This window comes from Atractosteus spatula, chromosome 12, assembly GCF_055471065.1.
Source record: "Atractosteus spatula isolate fAtrSpa1 chromosome 12, fAtrSpa1.hap1, whole genome shotgun sequence".
NCBI lineage: Eukaryota > Metazoa > Chordata > Actinopteri > Semionotiformes > Lepisosteidae > Atractosteus > Atractosteus spatula.
Window position 1 is genome coordinate 27,167,963 of NC_142717.1, and position 23,994 is coordinate 27,191,956.

Below are 23,994 nucleotides of genomic sequence, written 5' to 3' on the forward strand. Positions count from 1 at the left end.
CTCCTCCCATTCTGTCCAAGCCCCTTTACCAGACCAAGTCGGCTTGTGCTTAGGGAGAAATCCTGTGTTACACAAAATCATCATCTCGAAGACTTGGGTTGCTCTGACACAGAATGACCCTGTGTGTGCCACATTTAATGAATCTTTTCTGCACTCGTTTTTCATTGGTGGATTTTATTACTCAGTTTCTACAGCAGTATGTAGTTTGTATTGTATACAAAATTGATTTTCAGTCAAGAAAAAAATTAAAATGCAAACAAATCGTCCAAAATGACGGCTTGCATATTTTTTTCCATAGAAGACCTATCGGTTCAGTCCTCATGAAATCGGTCTCCTCGGGAATGACTCATCCACAATGCTGTTCCTTTTACCTTGTCCTTGATGGCATGATTGCATTCCTAATTATGGATAAACTGCAGTGATGGCTTGCTCTTTCAACCCTTTAAAGAAACAAACTAATGGAAAACTGCAAGACACTAGAAACATAGAAGAAGTGTTTTCAAGCATTGTCTTGGAATTTAGTTTGAGAGACAACCGTGGGCACCAGCATGTGTTTGTTAGCACAAACCTGGGTACACTCTTCTTGGGGACATGGGTCACTTCCCATCATTAGGTCTTATGCTGTTTGCTGAATGTGACAACTGTCTGATACTCCTTTTGTTTAGTGAACCCAAAGAAGGACAGTGAGAACACCCCAGTAAAGGGAGGCACTGTGGCTGATCTGGGTGAGTACAGTAGACTGGGCCAGTTGTGGGAGAATTGGAGACAGCCTGTAGGGCCACTTGGAGAATCATCTCTAATAGAATAATTCTATTATTTATTTAATTGTAGTGTCAGCACAGGGAGTTTTGTATGAGTTACCTTCATTCTCCTTAGTTCTGGTAGTACAAGCTAATTTCTGTACACTTAACAGCAGATCAGGTTGCCATAAACTGGAAGACTTGGAGCAAATTTAATTTATCCGTGTATAACAGGAAATATGTTTATGAGATTGACTTTCAATATCCGTGAACTTGAATGACAGAAATTATGTTTTGTTTTCATTTTCCTTTTCTCTTTCAGACGAGCAGGAGGATGAGCCCATGGTCACTGGAGGCAAGGTAAAAAACTAATGTATACCCACGGCTGATATTCCTTCTAGACGGACACTATAGGATAAATTGATGGCTCAATATTTCATTCTGTATATAAAAACTTTTTACCATACATACATTTCTTTCTGTAGCCCACGCGGTAAAGCGAGCTGATAACCGTTTTTGTCAAAATCTAAGACAGGCTGCTGAGCTAGAAGAACTTTGTGCTTTATTGAAGCCTTTAATCGCTTTTGATATGGGCGTTGTTAATGTTAATGGAGGCCGGAGTGGCAGAATGTGTTTTTTGAGTGGAACTTGAACAGTGCTGCTATTGCAGGAGGAGGAAGAGCAGGGCAAGGCCGAGGTGAACCGGCTGATCGACTCCAGTGAGGACAACGTCACGGAGCAGACGCACCACATCATCATCCCCAGCTATGCCTCCTGGTTTGACTACAACTGGTGAGGAGAGGAGAGGCTAATGAGCCTCACTGTTTTTTTCATATCCCTAACTTTATATGAGAATGAAACGGTCGTCGGAAATTGTGAAGGTTCTCACTTTCTAAATCTTAATTTGTTGCTCATGTGAATCAAAAACATTGTACTCCAAACTCAGTCTTGCACCATTGATATCATGAAATGATTGTGCTGGTGGTCAGACCTGGTTCTTTTTAAATGCTGTTAAAACTATTTGCCCTACAACTCAAAATTATTGGATATTATTGTTGTTGATTTAGAATACAGGGTTACGGAAAGCTTAGTTCTAAGCTCCTCGACATTTCAATATTTTTATATATGATCTGATCTGGGGGGTTGCCCTGCACAGTCCCTTAAAAAACCTAGATCCATCTAACGTTCTCTGTTCTCCTTCCCTGAACGTCTTCCAGTATCCACGAGATTGAGAGGCGTGCCTTACCTGAGTTCTTCAATGGCAAGAACAAGTCCAAGTCACCCGAGATGTGAGTGTTTAAAGAGTGGGGCCTGCAAGCGAGAATAGGAATTACAGATGGTTTTTTGTTTATAAAACAGGTGTTTTTCCAGTTCTGTCTCATCTTGATTTTATTCTGAACTTTCCATTCAGTTTAAATTATTGAACACTAAATTTAAGCAGTGGTTTGATTTTGATTTAGATCTTATTGAATAATCTTATCCATTTGTGTTATTTCTGTTATATATGTGTTATATATAAGAACTGTAGAAAATGATCTTCTATTTAGTCTAGCTATAAATTGTTAATTTAATACTACAGAAATGCAAGTGGTCAATCACTATGATAATAAGCATTCTTAGGAATTTATAGATTCATTATATTCTCACTGGTCACTTGGAGCAATCCTGGAATCTGGCATGTGGCACGAGATTCATGTTTCTCTCTGCCATGGAAAAGATGCAACTATTTTAAAAATCAAATAGTTAAATTAGAAACGTAATAAGCTTCATCAAGAAAGAGATTGGCTGCAAATGAAAATGTTCCTGTCTTTTGCCCTCAGATATCTTGCGTACCGTAACTTCATGATCGATACGTACCGGCTGAACCCCCAGGAGTACCTCACCTCCACATCCTGTCGGAGAAACCTGACTGGGGACGTCTGCGCTGTGATGAGGTGAGAGAGAGAGAGAGAGAGAGGGGGGAAGTGAGGACTTCAATCGGGGATCTCTGACATTTTGGGTCCAGGGAGCAAGCGCGGCTTTTTTACGCTGCCAACCAAGGGTTTTTTGTTAAATGTCTCGGCTGCTTTTTATTTTTCAGGTAAGGTGTAGTAGATGCCCAAAGTGCTAATAGCCCCTTCTATGCTGCACTTTTTTTTTTCCCTCAATACTGTTGTAAATCAGTGTGCTTAACTGTCCTGTCTGTCTCCCAGGGTTCATGCTTTCCTGGAACAGTGGGGGTTGATCAATTACCAGGTGGATGCGGAGAGCCGGCCACTGCCCATGGGCCCCCCGCCAACCCCCCACTTCAACGTGCTGGCGGACACCCCCTCTGGGCTGGTGCCTCTCCACCACCGCCCTCCCCAGGTATTCCTGAAACTGCCCCCCGACAGTCTGCTACTTACCTTTCCACTTGCCCCCCTCCATTACAAAACTACCCCTTCTGAATCCATGCTGACTGGCACTAAAATCATAATCCCATATAGATTCTCTCTTTCTGATCATTGATTCAATATTCTTACACAGCAGAATAAAGATGTATTGGTCTGTGATTCCTCTGTTTTTTTTGTTTAACTCCTTTTCTTGGTTTTTCACTTCATCTGTGATTTTCCTGGGCACTGGATATTGCTGACTCTAGAGTGAGCCGAAAGGCAGCCTCCTGTTTGTGCCTGGCTGAAATGACAGCGCTCTCCTCTCTCCTGTCCTCAGGTCCCAGCTTCCCAGCAGATGCTGAACTTCCCAGAAAAGGGCAAAGAGAAACCCACGGACCTCCAGAACTTTGGGCTCCGCACTGACATCTACGCCAAAAAGAACCCCAAGGTGAGATCTGATAGGCTCGGTCCAGTCAGACACACAGGGGAGTCTTGACAGTTTTTTTTTCTGGTTTCATCAATTTGATTGCAAAAAGTTTTAGCAACAGTTATAAAAAATGAAAAGGGAAACATGATTTTTTATACTTCGAGACGGCTTTGGGATAGTGATTTTATTTGTAGTCAGGAAAACAAAGAGCAATGTCTTAGCCTGTACATGGAGCTTTGAAAGTTGTGCTATCAGTCTTGGGCAAAATCACTTCATAAACTGGTTTTAATCAGTAACCTTACATGAGGCTACAATCTGTTGTGTTTTACAGACTCAAGTTTCAACTGGACACATAGAATGTCCACACAAAAGTGAAGTGCGAGTAGTTCATGAGATAGCATGAAAACAGCTCAATATACAACCTTTTTTGGTGTAGTGTATAGTTCAGTGTTGTCTCTGGATTCTTCCAGAGTAGCACAAGCTCTCAGCCTTTATATAGAAATGCATCCTTAATGACAATGAAAATTTCATCTAGCAGTTCAAAAACATACTGAAGAGGATGATACTAGCCAGACTCTTACGTGCTATTCAGAACCTGCCTGTAGTAGTAATCGTATATCATCTGTAACTGTAAATGTTTTTGCTGGGGCAGACCTATCCTGTCCCAGAGTCACTAGATTTCAGGTCTGTGTGAAGTAACAGTAGTTCTTTGTCTCTACAGAGTAAAGGAGGCAGTGCTGGCAGGGAGTGGACTGAACAGGAGACCCTGCTGCTCTTAGAGGTGAGAAAAAGTGCGAAGTTGCTGCAAACATTCAGTGAGATTAATTTGTTGAGAAGGCTGTGGACTTCAGTCATCTTTAATATTAATATTAATAGTCATGTATTGGGTTTGTAAAGTTTGTCTAGAAATGAATGTTTTATTTTCTGTTAGTCCATAGTTACCTAGAAATGCTAAAATCTGGTTCTCATGCTCTGTATTCTGCTTATAAAATAATATTTATTTGCTAAAATTAGCAAAATCTTATGCTGTTACCTTAGACAGATGCATGTCAGTAGACTTCCTTAGAACATACCAAACACCTGACCTCCTTTTACCATGATTTGGTTTAGTATCTTTTAATTTTGAGCTTGAGCTGTGAGTCTTTAATTTTTATGGACTTGAACATCCACAGCCCTTAAGGTTTGTAGCTACCCATCCAATTTACTGTCTTTCATTTGCATTCAGTCTCAGTGTGGGTATCTCCCAAAATATTTAATTTATCAACAAGGTACTATGCAAATAAAAACATTCATATTTAAGTTACTGTGTATCAAACTACCCTTCAGTTATTTTCCTTATATACATAACTACTCAAAACCAAGAGTCTTATAAATTTTATTCAGACAGAATTATACACAAGCAGACTGACGACAGTGTTGCCATCTTATAACCGGTTCTCATCAAAAACTAATTTAGGCTCCTCAGTACTGAGATTGGAGTACTTCAAGTATTCTAAGGAAAACGGTGCTCTTGCTCCAAGAGGAGCAAGTACATAGCAGACTTACTACAAGTCTTTAGTTTCCAAGCCAGGACCCTGCTATGGTAACAAGTGGCACTGTGTTGTAGGACTTCCCGCCCTTTAGACAAAATGTTAAACTAATGCCCGGGCTACTTGGATAGTGAATATCCCATGATGTGTATGACTTAGTCAACTCTGGGCTTGTACAATCTGGCCTCCCTGAAGTTTGCCTTAAGTTCAACCTGCTGACTCATCATCTTGCCTCTTTACCTGATCTATTGTGTAGAAGGGCTGGCAGTACCTGAAAGCTGTTGTGCATCGCACATCAGGGTGCATGAAAAGGCTCTTCTCCTATATTTAAAGTGCTTTGGGTTCCTTTTAGCTGAAAACTGCTGTATAGATGCAGACATTAATATCAATAGTAGCTTGACCACTAGACCACTATTACTGTAATAGCCCCTCTCCCAAGTTCTGAAATGTGTTGTGATGTAAAGTTTGAAATTGTGTAGTGTTTTGCCATCCTTTCCCTCCCACAGTCAGTTTCTCTTGCGTGAACTCTGTAACCCCCTCTTACCTGCCCCAGGCCCTGGAGATGTACAAGGATGACTGGAACAAGGTGTCAGAGCACGTGGGCAGCCGCACGCAGGACGAGTGTATCCTTCATTTCCTGAGGCTGCCCATTGAGGACCCGTACCTGGAGAACTCGGACGCCTCCCTGGGCCCCCTGGCCTACCAGCCCGTCCCTTTCAGCCAGTCGGGAAACCCCGTAATGAGCACGGTGGCCTTCCTTGCCTCTGTGGTTGACCCTCGGGTGGCAGCCGCTGCAGCCAAGGCAGCACTGGGTGAGACATTTGTCCTCCTTCGTCCACTTTTCAACACAAAACATCTCTGCCTCGAGATAAAGGGGAGCTGCCGTCCGAGTTTTTCAGACCGGTTATTAAATCTCGGTAACAAAATAAATTAATTCACGGTATAGAAAAATTTTACCCGTTTCGAATCAAGCACAAAATTGTGAACTTTGTGAAAGTACCGTAAGTCGCCATGCTGCTGCAAACCCCTGGTCTCCCACGAATTGTGACATGAGGCGGCCCTTCCTGCTCGCTAGTCACTGCAATGACTAATATTGCACAGCAGACATTTCACCTCCGAAATATTAACTCTTCGTTCAGATCATGGAACAAGTAAGTAGTAGTTGTCGGCAGGACCATCTCAAAGTCGAGAGATAGGTCTATTAGATTAAAGAGATGTATTCGCAAGCCTGCTTCTTTACAATGTTAATAGGGCCACTTTACCTCACCAGAAGTTGCCTTGTTCTGAATTGCAGAAGATGGCATTGCACGTACCTGGAAATTTCGTCTGTTTTGCGATATAGATTGGAGGTTTTACGTGTGTACATTTGACTTTTATTGTGGTTTGAATTGCACTCATCCATGCCGATTCTTTCCAGTGCCGAAATATGAAAATAGCGTTTCAGTTCCCCTTGAAGTTTTGGTAGCAAACCTGTATAGATCTGCCAACCTGTCTGTCTCTGTGTCCGTCGACTGTCAGAGTGTTCACGCCTCTCCCCGTTTCCCAAACCCTCCAGAGGAGTTTTCACGGGTGCGCGAGGAGGTCCCGGCCGAGCTGGTTGAGGCCCATGTGAAGAAAGTGCAGGAAGCCGCGAGAAGCACGGGTAGACTGGACCCAGCCTATGGCCTGGAGAGCAGCGGCATCGCAGGGACCAGTCCTGACGAGCCCGAAAAGACAGGTACTTTCGTATGTGTGGCAGAAAGGCACTTGTGCTGTAGAAATGTCCATCCTTGTTTCCATGTGGTCATAATGTAGAGGCTGACATGACCATCACGAAATATTTCTGTGTATGTGTCTTGATGAATTTATGTACAGTGGAATGGTGTGTCTTGGATACTGGCAGCAGAGGGCAGTGGTGCAACAGGGCCTGAGGTGGAGGCCCACTAAGCTGCAAGCAGGGGAGGGGGTGATGGCTGTTTGTGGCTCAGTGCCCTTTACTCTTGACTGCTTCCACCACCACTGCCTATGCGCTGCAGGCTGTAGCTGTGCATTCTCTCTTTCCCTTTCCATTTATGCCCCTCTGCGTAACCAAGATGTGAAAAATCAAGCTATGCACTCTTTCTGAAGCAAACAGCTTAGGACACGCAATGGGTAATTTGTGAGCATGCATAAAACATAATGAAAATCTTATGATGAACATGGAGGGGGAGGGAAACAGCACAGGTCCATCAGCTGAGAAGCATTCACATAGGGATGCAGAAGAGTCTTGATAGGCGAGAATTCGATGAGAGCAGTGGGGGGTGGGCAGCATGTCTGTACCCTCACTGTGCCCATGGGGTATCTCCCCTCTGTAGATCAGGCTGCCTTGACACAGGCACTGGATTAGGGAGGCTGTGGCAGATGGGGCTGCTGTGGGGGAGGGGAGAGGAAGTGGGTCAGTGTGATTAGATCTTAGTTCTGCACCCTGCCACACTGCTCTGACTCCCCCACCTAGAGCTTTTCATATACATGTGGCCATGCCCCCAGCTGCCTTGGCCTTTTGCTGCCCTAGTTTCCTCTCTTGGGGAAGTCTTGATGTCTGATGCTTTGGTCTGCTAGTAGTGTGGGGGGGAAGGGTTCAGGTAGGCAGTCTCAAGACCTCATTAATCACGTTCTTGAGTCTGGTTTGAATACATTTACTTCCTCAGCTTTTTTAAGGTTTAAATCCATTTAATGATGCAGAGACATCAATGCCATTTGTCCTTCTTGTTACAAAGTTACAGCAATATATATGCTGTGTTTTGAACTTAAATGTTTTAGGAATAGAGTGGCTTCATCCTTCAAAGTTGCACTAACGGATTCAGACCTTTTAAGCTCCCAATTTGTTTTCAGACATTTTAGTTTCGACTTGCAGTCTCTTACATGAGCAAATACAAGGCGTTCTGCGTTCCAAGGTTAGTACTTAAGCAGATGCAACATAAATTAGACATGGATTAAAATTACATTACTTTTGTACTTCATCAGTATGATTCGTGACAGAGTTTGAAGTGTGTAAATCCTGATATGGACCTAAGTGCAATTTGTGCGTGATGCTCTGGACTGCCTCACTGTGAACTCCCTCAGGTTTGAACATTGCTTTAAAACATTAATCATTCATTCAGGCAATTGCTAACTGCTGTATTCCTCTTCAATAATGGATGGCTGTTAGCTTGTTTTCTGTGAGTTGTTGGTAGTTAATTATTGGTTGTGCAGCCTGATGCTGTGACACACAGTGTGGCTCGGGAAGTATTTAATTTCTTTACCAGGGTTAGGATTGGCATTGGGAAGGGTGATAAATTCACTCTTGTTGGGCATATGAGAGAAGATGGCACATGCCTGCCAAAGGGGTGATATATCTTAAGAACTGATTGATGGACCTTGATGGCTAGGCCAGTCTGATTGGCCAGCTAAAAATGCCCTATTTCCCTAACAACAGGTCTCTTCCCATGACCTGATTTTCCAGGAACCAATGAGATGATACTTATCACCATTATGGATTATGCGCTGAATGAGCTACATTAAGAGAACAGTACCTTTACTCAGCAACAATGACATTTATCTGTCAAGAGACAGACATTTTACTACCCATATCAAGTCTTTCAGTTGTTCTCAGTTTCATATGTGAAGTGTCTCAAATCCTGTGGCATAAAAGCTACTATACAAACAATTTTTGTGATATTTGTAATATTCCCACAGAATGTCAGCAGTGTTGTATGTTCTGCAGTCTCAGTAACTTGATCCTGGGCACACTGGGTAAAGACTACCACGAATGTTCTGTGGCAAATAATCTCAGTGAGAGAAAGATCCTGATCATTATTTTTTTGTGGGGAAAAATATCCATTACAATTTAAATGATTTAATTGGTCTGTGTCAAGAAGGATTATAAAATGTTGAAAGCATTAATGGGATCTTGAAAATGTGGTAGATTTCTCCACCATTGTGCCTAGATTGCATTTTAAGCAGAGTTTCACCTGGAATATAAAGAAAGCAAGGCCTGTCTTTATGGTGGGGTTTGTAATCCATGCATTAATGTGCGGCAGACAACATGGTCTAGCCCGACTGAGTCTGTACTCTTTTTGTTTCCTCTCCCTACAGAATCAACAGAGCCTGAAAAGATGGAGACTGACTCAGACTCCCAGCAGCCTGAGAAGGTGAGTGGGTGGACCAGTGTCTCAGTTACTGGTGTCGGGTCCAATGCCATAGAACCATGACCTTGATCTTTAGTCAAGGATACTGAAAGACAGAACTGTGTTGAATCTAATGGATTGAACAGAAAAAGAAACTCTAAACCTGTGTGTCAAGGTGCCATCCAGCCTGATCTGGTCAGATACTATTGTGCACTTTGGGTTATTGTGATTAGCCATAAACTAACAGAACGCCACATTCCCACCTTCTCCATACACTATGCTTGTATTTATCTCACATTAGTAGTTATTTTTAGATCCTTTACTGCTCTTTTTCTGTCTATACCCCACAAACTATTTACAATCACTGATTTATTACATCACTACTAAGTTATTTTGAAGTAAAGTTGTAGTGACTGATCTTAGGTCTGATGGTTTTTCATACCTTAGGAGTACAGTCAGCTGGGGTGTGGTGTCAGTAGTGCAGACTGGAGATGATTGGGATCATAAGAAATACTCAGCATTAGAACTCCAGCAGTTCTCCGCCTCTCGCTAAGGTTTCGTTGTCCTGCGAAACATGGGCCAATCCACTTCACCTGTCTGACCTGCCCGTTTCAGGCGGAGAGCAAAGAGGAGGTTGAGAAGCCCAGCGAGACAACAGAAAGACAGCCTGAGAGAGAGAAGATGAAGAACGAGTCCCAGGAGTGCGAGCGAGAGGAAGCTGAAAGTGAGGGAGGAGAGGAAAGCAAAACAGGTAGATTTACACAAATATCAGTATTTTCTGCTAAAAAATGGACAAAAACACTGGGCAGTGGAGCTTCTAGCTGTCTGACTCTGTCATTTCATTACTCGGAGTGCAGACACTGTGTGACCCAGTGATTAGAATGGAGGTACTGGGAGAGATGAATTTTCTCCACAAAAAGCATTTAAAACCAAGTATAGGGGTACAATTTGTTACCCAAAGGGTAAACCAAAGACTCAGTGGGAACATTTAGATATTAACTACCAAACATTCCAAATGGCCTCCTCTCATTATTACTGTTCTTATGAGTCATTGTGAAATTATTAAAGCTGAGGTTCCAGGAGATGGGGAGGCAGTTCAGCCCAGTGTTGTAAAGGGATTGGGAGGGTAGAACTGTGAGTCATGGAGGACTTGCAGCGTAAGTGAAGGTTTTGGGCTAGCAGGAAGAGCTCTGTTTCCGGACTTACTGGGGGGTCTTGTATCGTATATTTTCCAGACAAGGAGAAAGAGGAGAGCCAGGAGGCCGGTGAGATTAGTAAAGAGGGCGAGGGGGAAGATGGCAGAAAGAAGGTGGAGCCCGAGGTGGAGGAGGGCAACATTGCCACAGCTGCTGCTGCTGCCCTGGCTTCTGCGGCCACCAAAGCCAAGGTGAGTACACGCCACACCCTGACAGTTTCTGTAGTCATTGCAGGAAAATGGGTGCTTCAGAATCCTCCATTTAATTTTGTCTAGGAAATGGCTTCCTGACAATTTCTGTTTGTTCCTGGGTAGGCTTAACATTGAGTGCAGTAGTACTTCCCCAGGCGATCCTCCATCTGTTCCACAGTGCACCTCTGTGTATTTCAGCACCTGGCTGCAGTGGAGGAGAGAAAGATCAAGTCATTGGTGGCCCTGCTGGTGGAGACACAGATGAAGAAGCTGGAGATCAAGCTGAGACACTTTGAAGAGCTGGAGACCATCATGGACAGGGAGAAGGAGGCGGTGAGTTGGATCAAAGGGGAGGTGGGGAGAAGGAAGAGCTAGGAGAAACGGGAGGACTTAAATGTTCTTAAGGAGTCAGTACGCCAGCCAGTCACTCAAGTGGAAGCTGTTTTGCTCTTAAGAAGGAATCTGTCATTCTTAAGTACTTGAAGGGCAGGAGGAGGACTGAGGCAGTTTGACAGCTAATAAGAGTGCTCAAGGAGGGGACATTGGAATAGCATGTTAGTGAAAATGAATTAACTCTCATTAGAATACAACATTGCCCGAAAGAGGTATTGGCGTTCTGTACTTGAGAATGCTGTCTGATTGCACTTCAGTCTGTGAGGTCTTATGAATCTATCCCAGCATATGTGACGTGGTGGTTCTGTCACTGGAGCAAGTTGTAGGAGGTGTCTGAAGGCAGGTGTAGAGGGGCAGTGAGACTGGAGAGATGGGGGAGAGGTGTGAGGATGTCAGATTTGTCTAATTAAAAGATTTTACTCACAAACTAGTCTTGAGCCTAATCAGTGGGTGGTGATTCTGCTTATGTGCTACCGAGAGCACTGTAAGGTAAAAGCTGAAATAAGTTTTACTTGCGTGGCTCTGAGAGCATTCGAATTCTGTTATTGAAGGCTCTGGGTTTGCAGTAGTGCCTCATGCAGTCGTTTCTCATTTTCACCCACCCCTTGCAGTCGTGTGTTAGTTAAGAAAAATTTAGGTGCCATTCAGATAGTTCAGAGAACACATTTTTTTACAATACCTTGCAAAAGTATTCACCCCCCTTCTAGTGATGCCCCATTACTTTGTTCAGTTACAAATATGTACACATTTTTTAAAAAATCTATTGATTCTTTATTGCTTTTGCTGACACTTAAATTTCATGCATAAACCTGTTAACTGTCTAGTTTTGATTAATACACTCATTTTAAAAAGTGTTTATTAGGCATATTTCAACAAAACGTTATTGCAAGGCACTGTATGTGCTGAAATAAAATACACAAACAACATCATCCAGATGTGTGTTGAGATCACTAAGTGTCTGGTTGTTGGCATTTAATTTGTTGCAGACCTGTGTACATTACATAGTCACTTGTATTGTACAAATAGCTACCGTTTAGATTTTGACTCTGAAATACCTCATTTCTGCCATCTTGAATGTCTATGAATCGAAAAATATTCTTTCATAGCTTTAAATCACTTTTGTAATTCAAAAACTGCTCTGCAGTGCCTCTAGTGTTGTGCCCACACTTTTCTAATTCGCAATTTGTTTTTACAATTTGTGTCAGTTTCACTTTAATATTAAGCACGATGCATGCATGGTATATCTGTATTAAATGTTTTTTTTTCTGTTAGATATACTGATCTTACAGTGTATATTTCTATCAGAAGTACAATAGCATATGTACTCAGAAGGCAGCAAAAGGACTGTTGGTTAGTTTCAAATTCTTCTCGCTAGCAACATGTTTCAGCATCCTCCAGATTCCCATATGGAAAGAAAGGAGAAAGTTATTCCTTCTTTTTGTTCCCAGCAGAGGGCATTTTCAGCCTTGGCCCCCAATTCTCTACTGGCAGGAGGGAGAATAGGACTAATACAGCAAATTGGCACAGGCTGAGGGGGCTTGGCTTGAACTCGCCCTCCCTGCATCTTTCACTCCCCTCCTCAATGAATAGAGACTCTTTTCTTCTCGGTTCTATTCTTCTCCCACCCCTTCCCACTTTCTCAGGCTCGCTCTCTCTCTCTCTCTCTCTCTCTCTCTCTCTCTCTCTCTCTCTGTGATGAGCCTGAAGCCCTCTGAGCAGTAGCCCCTGAGGTCCTGCTTTTCAGGCTTGGTCTCATTCATACCTCCACTGCACAGCCTTGCTCATCTTGCCAATCTCTCAGATTGCTTTCCAAAAAAATGTTCTCTTTTTTTTCTTTTTATGCTTAACTATGACAAGACACAGGTTTATGCCTGTAAGCGTCTAACATCCATTTTGCAAAGCTGGTACCTTGTTGTCATTGATGGTGCTGAAATCAGTCCTTTCTCCGAAGTTACAAATCTTTTCCTTGGCTTATTATTTTAAGTGAGTTTTTAGGCAACATCACACCAGCATTGTGTGGTTAAGACCCTTGCAGTGTAAGATTGGTGAAACATGGATTGATGCTTTTACCTCATCATGATTAGTGTAATACAATAACTAACTTAGTGGTGTAACTACAATTAGCCTGCATCAGCACATAACCTTGTTCCATGTAAATTGCAGTGGCTCCATAGGACATTTAGAGAGGCATTTAAAGATTCTCCTGCTCAAGTATGAATGGTCTAGCAATAATCCTAGGAACTAAATGCACAACTTATCTTATTTCGTAATGTAAGATCCGATGATACAGGCTTTCTTCCTCTGCCAAGCACCTTGCTCCACATAGCAGATAATTGAGCCTTCTCTTGCAGTTCCACATCTTTGTAAATCATTGCCCAAATCCATTAGACACGCTGTCAACAGAAGTGATTTAAAGACCTGCTATACCTTTTTGCTAAGGCTTTTAGTGAGCCATTTTATCATACCTGTGATTTTATCAATTTGCCACCTCATTTTCCCCAATTTTTTAACCGTGTTGTGTATTGCATATTGCACAGCAGTTGTGAGTTGAAAAGAGGTCATGAAGAAAATTTTTTATGAACTATAAGTTAATCATCAAATCACAGCGGGCTACTGTTCAGTCATTCGTGTTGTTTTTCCAGACTTTGTAGAATCTACCTGTTTAATTCTATACTTTTATATTAATGAGTAATAAAGCACACATTTCTTATCAAATAAGAATTTTAAAGTTTTATCACCCATTTTAATTTCTTCAATATATATTTTATCCCGATCTGAAAGTGCTCCAGGACTGAGGTTCTCAGGGCTCTCAGCTGTGCCAGTGAGGCCAGGCTGAGATTGTATGAGCCGAGCTCTGTTGTTCCAGGATGTGCACCTCTGATTCAGATGTCAGTCTACAAACAACCTTTTTAATCCTGAGTTTAGGATTAATGCTAGGGATAGAGTTAGGGTGGCGCTTGTTAAGCACTAGAGCTGAGGTTATTGTTAAGATCATGATTAGATTTAAGAGACTGGGCCTGCCTCAGTGAATAAATGCAGAGCAGTGAAGCATGTGTACAGGACAGTATCTTCACCCCACAGCACGGTGGAATGTTATGTATGATGTGATAAAATGAAAGAGAATTAATCTTTCTAAGGGAATAAGAAGAGCTCCTACTGCAGTGGAAAGATATTGGGAGGAAAAAAGCAAAAATCCTTCATGCTTGGGTTCCTGTAAGCACAGCCATTTGTAAAATGCATTCTCAAAGTAGGCAGGAACAGTAAAACAGCAGTCCATAGCCTTCTCATGTTAGGAGCAGCTGGAGACTGAGATGGAAGTTCTCCAAGGTGGCCAGGATTCATCTTGAGCTGCTGCCGTCTCCTGACGCACAGAATTGCAGACATATGCCCCTCTTTAAGACAATGAAAGGTCGCCCGAATAAGTATGTAGGTTTTTGTGAAACATCTCTTGGTCTGCCACAGTGATGGGGAAAAAGCTTAATTGGTATGGTTTCCTCTGTGTAGTGTTGTTTCTGTTGCCAGCTCTGGCTCTCACCTCTGAGCACGGCAGTCTGATTCATAAGGGAGTCTTCATTGGCCTCTGCACAATAACTGTCCTCTCTCAGCCTGGCTCTCTGGACAGCATGAAAAGCACTTGCAATCTGTTACACAAAATACATGCAGCCAAATATAGACTCAAAGAATACCATCAGATGAACTGTGAGTAAGTGCCTGGACAATGAGTTTTTATATAACCGAGTGGAAATAGTGCGCTTCAGTTACTGAGAACTGTTCTGTGGGTGATAGATTATCATATCTCAGTCTGTCTATCAGTCTTCAGGTTATGCATCATTTTCCGGATAGTGAACAAAGTGTTTTTTCAATCTCCCACACACTGAAATTCCAGCTTCCTCTCATGTCCTCGCACAGAGTTTTCAGACGTGGTGTTAATTCGGGTAAGGGCTGTAAGTCTTGTGGACGTTAAATTCATGGAGATCTTATCAAGGGCCTTTAAGTGACAATACACAAGCCCTGATTTTCATACAGTAAGAATGCATTAAAGCCCCGACCCCAATAAAATAATTTCCACATTCCTTGCCCTTCTGCCCCAGTGCAGAGATTAATGCTGCAGATTATATTTAGATTGTAATTTTTCCTTACTCCATAGAAGCTACAGGCTTTCAATAAGTGTCTTTTTCACTGATTGTACTTCAGTGGTACCCTTCAGCCAGCCAGACATACATGTGCCTTTTCATTTCTGCAGTATAAGGTTTGATTCTTTCTTTGCTGTGTTAACCATTCTTACTAAAGTAGAGAAAAACATTTTATATCCTTTTATATCCTAAGTCTTTTTCCTTCATGTTATCTCTGAACTTCTGCTTTTCAGACACTTCTTCACTCTTTCCTGTTTCTGCTCTCCCTCCTTGCTGGAACTCCCTGTTTTCCCTTTTTTGCTCTGCGTTTCTCATGCCGTTTTCACCCTCTGCTTCCTGCTCTCTTCTCCCTTGCCGTCCAGCTGTGTTTTTCACTCTCTCCCCCCCCGCTCTCTCCACAGCTGGAGCAGCAGAGACAGCAGCTGCTGACGGAGCGGCAGGCTTTCCACATGGAGCAGCTGAAGTACGCGGAGATGAAGGCTCGTCAGCAAATGGAACAGCAGCAGGCGGCTGCCGCGCAGAATCCCGGGGCCCACCACGGTCCCCCGCCTGGGATGATGGGTCATCAGCCCCCCTCTGGGTTCCCCCCAATGCACCACCCCATGGGCTCTCACCATCCCCCACAGACAGGTAAGGCACAGTACACAGCAGCTTTTCACAGTGCACACCCTGAGAAGACCCAAGATTGTGATTAAACCGGTGGATTCCCATCCTGAATATAGAGGAGTAAGTGTTTAACTCAGCTTGATCTAACTACAGTAGCTAGCAGCTATATCACCCTGCACCTTCCAACTGGCAGCCCACTGAGGCTCAGCAGGTGTGAGCCTGGCCAATAACTGGATGGAAGACCTCCTGAGAAAGCTAAGGTTGCTGCTTGAAGAGGTGTTAGTGGACCAGTAGGGGATGCTCACCCTGCGGTTTATGTGGGTCCTAATGCTCCAGTATAGTGATGGGGACACTACTGTAAAAAGGCGCCATCCTTCAGATGAAACGTAAAACAGAGGTCATGACTCTCTGTGGTCATTAAAAAATCCCATGCAGTTTCTCAAAAAGATAAGGAGTGTTAACTTCAGTGTCCTGACCAAATTTGCATCTACCCTTTACCGATCATGGCCTTTAATATCCCTGCTTCCTGCATGGCCTTAATAGTTCCCATCTATGAATTGGCTTAATCGCTCTTTCTCCTCCACACTGAAAGCTGATGTGCGGTGTGTACTGGCACACCTTGGCTGCTGTTGCATCATTGAGGTGGGGGCTACACCTCGGCGGTAGTGGTGTGTATTTGTGTATTCAGAAATGTAAGAATATACATCGTTTATGTAATGCAGCTCTGGAGGTGTTGGTGCAGTCAGTGCGTAGAGGCTGTCAGTGGGTTTTGAACACCACTTGCATTTTAAAGATGTACAGTCCTGTGCTGTGAGTGAGGGTGTAAGTAATGGGCTTGCAATTCATTTTAACTATGGCAGTGGTTTATGTTAATGCAGCTCCTCTGAAAGATCAAATACTTTGTATGTAATCATTCTTTATTGAAATGCATATCATGAAAACACCTTGAGTTGTCAGGTTAAATTAATTTCTAACACATACAAAGACACCAATGGCATTTTAGATATTCCAGAATTATGTGAAATGCGCTTTCAACTAATTCTGCATGTTTGTTGTATTTGTAAGCCTTATTACAAAGATGAGATCAATGCAAGTCTGTCAAAATAGGATGCAGGGGCACTACATGTGCACACTGGTAACGATTGCTTTAAACAGTGTATTGGGGTATTCATTTTCAAAATTTTTAACACTGCGAATACACATCCATATCCAGAAATGATGTTCATGGGATCTCTCTCCCAAACACATTTTTAGCATTACCTGTGCTCATTCCTGTTTGCAGAAGTAAAAATCATTTAGAAAATTTAATAAGTGAAGTTCTGTTTTAAATTATCATTAAAAATAATAATAATAAACTTTATTTTTTATAGTGCCTTTAAAGGTGGCTTCTCAAAGCGCTTTACAGGATGACAATAACAATAAATAAGAAGAATACACAAGATAAGACACAATTACAATTACAGCAGTTTGGCTTGAGCAGTCTGTTGATGGTGGAGAAAAGATGTCTGGGGTTGTTTTGGTGATTTTCAATGATGTGAGAGAAGTAGGTAGATCTAGCAGACTCTATAGTAACCTTATAATCAGATAAGTAATCTCTCCAGGCCTGATAATGTACATGTACAAACTTTTGAGTTTGATGCTGGTTTTAATCCTTATTTTTATATGAAGTTATTTTAAAGGCTTCTTCTTTTTCACCTGTGTGATATTTAATATCCCTGCTTCCTGCATTTACTATTCTGTAGCTCCCACTAGTTTCTGCATATTGTTTTGATCCATATGGATGTTGGCCGGGAGTCAGCGTTGTATCAGACCGCCATCTCTGTCTGTGTGGTCAGCCTTCACTAAAACCTTCTTCGCTGGCCTGTTCTCTCCCTGCCAGGGCCGATGGGAGGGGTCAGCCAGCCCATGCCTGGGCGTGTCATGCCCGGTGCCCCACCCCCTGGTGGGCCTCCCCCGCCCAACATGCCTCCCATGATGGGACCCCGACACCCAGGAGCCCCCAATGGCATGTGTGAGTACCCCTCTCCCCCCACCTCTCACTTTTCCCCTCTGATCCCCACTTCCCATTGTCTCCTGTCAATTTCACTGCGTTCCAGGGGCGCGAAGGAATTATCACAATTATCGATGTCACATCATGTTTTGGTTTCTGTGTTTTTTTTTATTACTTTTACAGTGGATGATCTGAATTGGATTTTGAATTGTTTACTTCCTTGCCTAAAAGTAAAAAGAGAATGTGGTTCATGTCACAGGCATCAGAGCTGTTGTTCTCTCAATCCATTGCAATCAAATACCAACCTTTTACACTCTACAATTTGAAATGAGTGTGTCCCCATTCTTACAGACAATTGAAATCACTGGGTTGAATGTATGAATGAAATTGCCCAAAACTAAAACATTGAATGTACACATACTGCATTAAACTCATGATCACAAATATAAATTTCTTGACTGTAAAGCAACAGTACTGTGGGCAAAAATGGGAAAGCATTTTTGATTTTGCTTTCTCAGTACTTTTGGAGGTACTGTAGATGTTTGAAGTAAAGGTAAATGCTGTCTGTTTTGCAGTAGAAGTAGCACTGCCTGGTGATGGTAGTGCTGTGTGTAGTTGGAGCGATAGTAGTGAGCCTGTCTTCTCCCCTTTACAGATCCTACTCCTCCGACTGGACAGCCTGATGGGATAGCACCAGCTCCAGTGGGACCTCCAGTGGCCACTCCTTCCCGTGTGGCTGAGAATTAGGGGACACACAGCCTCTCCCCAGGACCTTCCAAAACACCGAACCAAACCCCCCTCCTTCACACACTTTCATCCTCCAACGCCCAGTCTCCTTCTGCCCCCCCGTGTGAGTGCAGTCTTTTCCAGGAGAGAGCATCTCTAAGGCACACCTCCCCAACCCCCCCCCTGCTGCCTGCTCCTTGCTGTTGGCTACAGATAGAAAGACATTCAGACAAGCAATCATGGAAGGCTGTCTTTCTTTGCTTTTTACCCTCTCTGAAAATGTATGCTTACTGTTTCTAACAGGAATCAGTTACTGACCTGCTGACAGAGGGTTTGAGTGGTGAGTAGCAGTGATAGGCGGCTTTGTAGTTCTGGTTTATTAACGGTGGAGTTTTTATCGTATGAGAGATTGAGAGAACAGCCTGGCTCAGTTTGCTTGGAGTTTTTTCTCCTACAATTTGTTGTTTTTACATTTATCTTAATAAAAAGTAAGACAGCACATAATCTGTAAGTAGGGTGTATTGTACCTCTAGAACAGGGAGTGCAGAGCGCTGCACAGTCAGAGGACTGGGATTAGGGCATTTTCTTGTCAAACCTGACAGGGCAGGGAGAGAAGAAAGACAGTGTGGGTCACAGCACTACAGGATACAGCTGTCACCTTCATTCTCCTCATTTCTCTCTCCCTGTAGCTCTATTTCTGCCTCGGTCCCTCTGCTTCTCTCTGCCTGCCTGTCATCCTCTCTTTCTCTTAGTCTCTTACTTGCCCTCTTTGTCACGTTTACTGTACATGTGTTCCTTTTTCACTTACTCCTGATAAATAAGGCACAGAGAGCACAGCAGTGACTGTGATGCAGGAAGGGGAGTGAGTGAGAGTGAAATCACTTTTAAGTCTGCCTTGGGTGGCGGCTGTCCGCAATTGTGTACCGCACAGGAGTAGGGAATATTTGAAGATCCTCTCAACACTTAATAGACCCTGTTTCACCTCCACTTCCCCTCCTGTCCTTGCCCTCAATCTAGCAGCAACCTTAGGCATCTTTAGTCTTTCCTTTTTGACTATCTACCTCGGACCCCTGGCCCCTGGGTCTCCTCTCTGGCGTCCCCTACTGTTGATGGCTTGTCAGTAACGCGTGAGGTTTGAGCTGCGTTCACACTGGCTCTGTTGGCTTGAGAAATGGATGTGTGTTCAATAGATTTCTTCTCCTGTAAGTCTAGGTTAATTAGAAATGTGTGCACACTTTGAAAGCAGAGGATCTATTCTCTTGCAGTGCTCATGTCATCAGGAAATATTTGATCAAGACTTTTTCTTTTGATCTTATCGTCTATATATTAGCATTAACAATGTGAATTCCCTGCTGCTTGAGATATGAGAGCAGTGATGTAGTTAAACGAGACAGCAGTGTAAACAGCACTTTTAATGAGCTACAAAGAGGCCGTCTTACACTGATGATACTGCTGTGTACACTACATAGCAACAAGCCACCTGGAGACACTGGACAGATCAATAATAATGCAAAAGGATTCTGATGTTCCCTATGCAAAATGGCAGACAAGTTGCCAAACGAGCTCTCATACATTAAAAAAATTAGTAGGAATCGATGATGCAGGGGAGCAAGAAACTAGCAGTTGCTCAATGCAGAACTTTTCAGCTGGAGTGATCTTTAAGACCGCTGTTGATACAGAGATTTTCTCTTGATTGGCCGATAATTACACTGTGGTCCCTGCAGACAGCATGACTTTCAGGTGGAGTCATTTGGTATTCCTCCACTTGCGTGTGATTATTTTGTCTTCTAATCCAGAAGGCAGATAGACCTTTGACGTTTAAGAGTCAAGAGAACAGCTCCCACTCTGGTTTGGTGCTTTCTCTGGTCAGGCAGTCTGGTCTCTGGGTTTCTGATGGCTTACCTACATCGGCACCTCACTGAACTGGTTTCTGACATTGCAGGCTTTTTAGCACCAAGGGTGGCGACACTTGCAAATGAGCCCAGGCGTTGTGCCAGGGGTATTTTTCTCCCTCTTTGCGTGGGCTTGAGTGCATGTTGTACAGTAAACACAAGCCCATGCACACAGCCTGAAGATCTTCTTTTGTAGCCCCTCCCCACATCAGCCCACCAACTTCGGACAGTATCTCAGCAGCCTGCAATGCCCTTGTCGTGTGCAGAGGTTGTTCTGTTTCGTCTTCTGCTTTACTTCTGCATGCATAGGAAGCAGGGCCTAGATGGTTTAGGTGGTGTGAAGCAGTCAGTCGGACTGACTGCAGTGCATTCCTGCTGAGTGGAGGCCCTCCGGCCACGCTTTCCTCAGGTGACGTTACTAACAGACTGATTGCAGCAGGGCCCCCTTTCTGCTGCGACCCCTCTCCTCCAATCATTTTATCACAGGTAACGGGAACCAAACTGCTTTGCCCTATACATTTCCTTTAATGGCTTCTTTTTATTTTATTTTAATATTGTCTTTTTTAAAAAAAGAACTTGGCTTAGACCCACTTTCTGTTCTCAAAGTTTGTAGTTTTTCTTTTTTTTGTAATTGTCAAATTGGTACTGAGACCTTAACACTGTCAAATAAAACTTGTGTTTTGTATGAAACTGTGTGTGAATGATGTTTGGGTTGTGGTTCATTTTCTTTTTTTCACCCTTCTGATGACTAAAATGTCTATATGTGCAGAAAAAGACTTCTTTGCCATTGCCCAGGGCTTGTTTTTAGTACCCATCTTTCACTCAGAAAGTTGTTCATTTCACCTATTAAAAGTTCTCATAATTTTCTAACAGCATGTAATCCTTCTTCAAGAAGAAATGGACATATTCTGCTCTGTCTAGGGCTGTTTACATTTCTCCATATTTTTAGTACCATCACAAGTGGAAGCGTTTTCAAATTATAAAAATGTGTAATTCCAGCTGAGAAACGGTGAGCTTCCACAGAGCAAACTCTAGTCTCTGGTGGGCAGGGCTGGTTCACAGGATAGTGCTGTGGACAGGTCCACCCTCAGTGCCTAGCTAAGATGGGGAAGGGATTAACCACTAAGTAAGGAGACAGTAAATCTGACTGTCATGACCTAAATCATGGCATATTGGTAAACGCCTAGCACTTTTCCCTCTTTCCTAAAGGATCACGATAAAAAAAAAATCTGGCAGCTGTAACTTGAAATTGAATTTAATGAGTACTGAACTGAAATTCAGTTATGATTTTTCCTTACCTTTTCTCCACAACATTTCAACATCAGAAAGTGCAGAGGATTAGTATTGTGTTTTCTAGACAGCTTGATCTGGATTATCATCTTAGTTCTTTAGTCAGAGCTGTGCTAAATGAAGCTTTCATTGTTAGTCATAAGTGTATACACCTGTAACCTCTTGCCTTTTTTGGTAGGCATTCTAATAAGGTATTGATAAACTCTAGCATCCAGAATAAAGCCTCTAGACATATTTCCACATATTAATATAGTACCCACACATGGGTTACCATTGACTTCTCAAATTAATTTTAAAAGTAACATAATTTAAAATGTCCTTCATGAGTAAAGGTGTTAAATCGCACAATGTAGGTTTTTAGCGATGGACCTGTGGAACTCCATGCTGTTCAACATTAAGGAATGCTGAAAACCTGTCAAGTAAAATTAACTTTTCTTCAAAGCAATTTTGTGTAGTTAATGGCCACTGCAGGTTATTCATAACATGACCTTTGTCTTATTTATATTTTTTTATTGCGCTCTGCAAAGCTGTCCTGGAGTGAGTGATGCTGAAAAATAATTAAATGTCATTATTAGTGTTACATGAAACCTGAAGCGCAGAAAATCAGTCCATTCTGTCAAACGTGTCATTTCTCAAAAAGTAAACAGAATTTCAAAAGGTTTAACTGCTTTGGAAAATCAGTGTGTCAAAAAATGAGGCTTATTAGCTTTATTTAACAAGGTAACATCAGTTACAGCAAAGTTCACAAAACGAGAGCTGAATCTGAGAAATTCATTGTACCCATTATGAAAAGTATGTTTTCTAAGGCATTCTAACTATGAAGCACTCTTAACAAGAAAATCTACAATTTGTCTTGTATTTCAGCTGCCTTGAACGCTTTTTAATTGTTTATTTGGCAGATATGCTATCACTGTGTCCTGCATAACATGTTTGTTTGTTTTTCTTTCCGGTTCCCTAAGATTAGGTTTTAAATGAAGAAGAGAATCCTCTCGGCCTCCTGGTAGGTGAAGCTTCTTCAGCCTTGTCTGCTTACTAATAGCATAGTGCTCTTATAGAAGCTGGCTCCATCATGAGAGCATGATGCCAGAGGTCTTTTAGCCATTCATGCATGTCTGTGGTTGTCTTTCAATGAGGCAATTTGTATCCAGAGTCTGGCATGGTAATTTTGCTCCGTGTGTCCCCTTAGTCCCTTTTCTGTTCTGTGCTTAGTTTCACGATTCTGTCATGATATGTGTGTGTCGTGCTTAACAGAGTCCTGATAAAGTGAAATCACATCATAAGAAAAAATGAAACGACTACTTTGTTAAATCATCCTGTCGCCTATCACTGTTTCTGTAGTAGACCCTGCCTGATGCACAAGACTAAGGTAACAGATAAAGATGTATTTCTGTCTCATCCATTTGTTGTGGTGATGCGGTCCGGTAAAGTATCTCTTCTCAATACTGAAGATTTTTCCAAAGACTCTGTCTTGGAATCAGAGCAGGAGCATTCTTTTTTATTTGTCTTTCTTTCCTTAGCTGTGTAAGATAAACTCACAATAGTTTTTTTTTCTCTGAACATTGGATGTGAACATCAGTTCATCATAGATATCGCACTGTGCAGTAATAAGTTTATCTCTCTCTTACTCACAAGCAGAGCATAAGGACATAGTTATCCATTCTCCAGTGTTTCAGCTGAAACAGACAAGCCTGGTGTGGATATCTACTGGTTACTCTTTTAACCTGATAACTGATTCAACTGGTTTGTACACAGTAGCTGAAACGCACATTTTTGATCTTTGAGACCTCGGATGACGAGTTTATAGAAGTAATAATGCTAGAATCCTAGCTATGTGTAATCTCACTAATCCTAATATTTTACTAATCCACTAATATGCAATCTTTCATATTGAAGGCTTCTCAGTATGCCAAACATGAGGGAGGTGTAGGGGTCTCTCCTGTCTTCGCAAAAGGGAAAAGGGTATGTTTTAATGCCCATGAGACCAAAAAAATGCCTTTCACTCCATCAATAAGGGGGAACAAAAGAAAAGACAGCCCCATTGGTGTTTTTAACAAGCAAAGCGGCAAAATGTTTTCTTGAGGACATCCTGTGTGTCGATGAGATCTGAGAGCTGTTTTAACCCCTGACTGATTAAATCAGGCACTTGATGGAGCTGGGCACCAGTGTCGACAGAGAATGTTCACATGGTTTGTTTTTCAGCACACATTTTTTTTTACTTCCGTTAGGTTAGCCTTTTGGTGGCTTTGCAACACATTGAGTTTTCCAAGAGCTGAAAAAAATGTGATCCTAATACTTTTTACTGTTTAAAAGATGTCTTTATACCCCACTTCAGGCAGTGTAATATGGTGGAGAAAAACACTTTGTTCTGTACACTGGATGTCATGTCCACGCAGGACATATGGAACC

The 23,994-nt window shown here is 42.5% G+C and overlaps 1 protein-coding gene across 2 annotated transcripts in view; it reads left to right on the plus strand.

Moving 5' to 3' along the window:
• Window positions 1-20,988, plus strand: part of smarcc1b (SWI/SNF related BAF chromatin remodeling complex subunit C1b) — a 34,236-nt gene extending 13,248 nt beyond the window's left edge. For both annotated transcript variants that reach the window (XM_088929228.1, XM_088929229.1), the window contains exons 12-28: window positions 666-725; window positions 1,063-1,100; window positions 1,411-1,532; window positions 1,958-2,029; window positions 2,561-2,674; window positions 2,933-3,086; window positions 3,429-3,539; window positions 4,240-4,299; window positions 5,601-5,859; window positions 6,603-6,764; window positions 9,140-9,195; window positions 9,787-9,922; window positions 10,407-10,558; window positions 10,757-10,891; window positions 15,486-15,714; window positions 17,570-17,701; window positions 18,336-20,988. In XM_088929228.1, the coding sequence (XP_088785354.1) occupies window positions 666-725; window positions 1,063-1,100; window positions 1,411-1,532; window positions 1,958-2,029; window positions 2,561-2,674; window positions 2,933-3,086; window positions 3,429-3,539; window positions 4,240-4,299; window positions 5,601-5,859; window positions 6,603-6,764; window positions 9,140-9,195; window positions 9,787-9,922; window positions 10,407-10,558; window positions 10,757-10,891; window positions 15,486-15,714; window positions 17,570-17,701; window positions 18,336-18,427 (2,084 nt within the window). In that variant the 3' untranslated portion in view covers window positions 18,428-20,988. The remainder of the gene's footprint in view (window positions 1-665; window positions 726-1,062; window positions 1,101-1,410; window positions 1,533-1,957; window positions 2,030-2,560; window positions 2,675-2,932; window positions 3,087-3,428; window positions 3,540-4,239; window positions 4,300-5,600; window positions 5,860-6,602; window positions 6,765-9,139; window positions 9,196-9,786; window positions 9,923-10,406; window positions 10,559-10,756; window positions 10,892-15,485; window positions 15,715-17,569; window positions 17,702-18,335) is intronic.
• The last annotated feature ends 3,006 nt before the right edge of the window (window positions 20,989-23,994 follow it).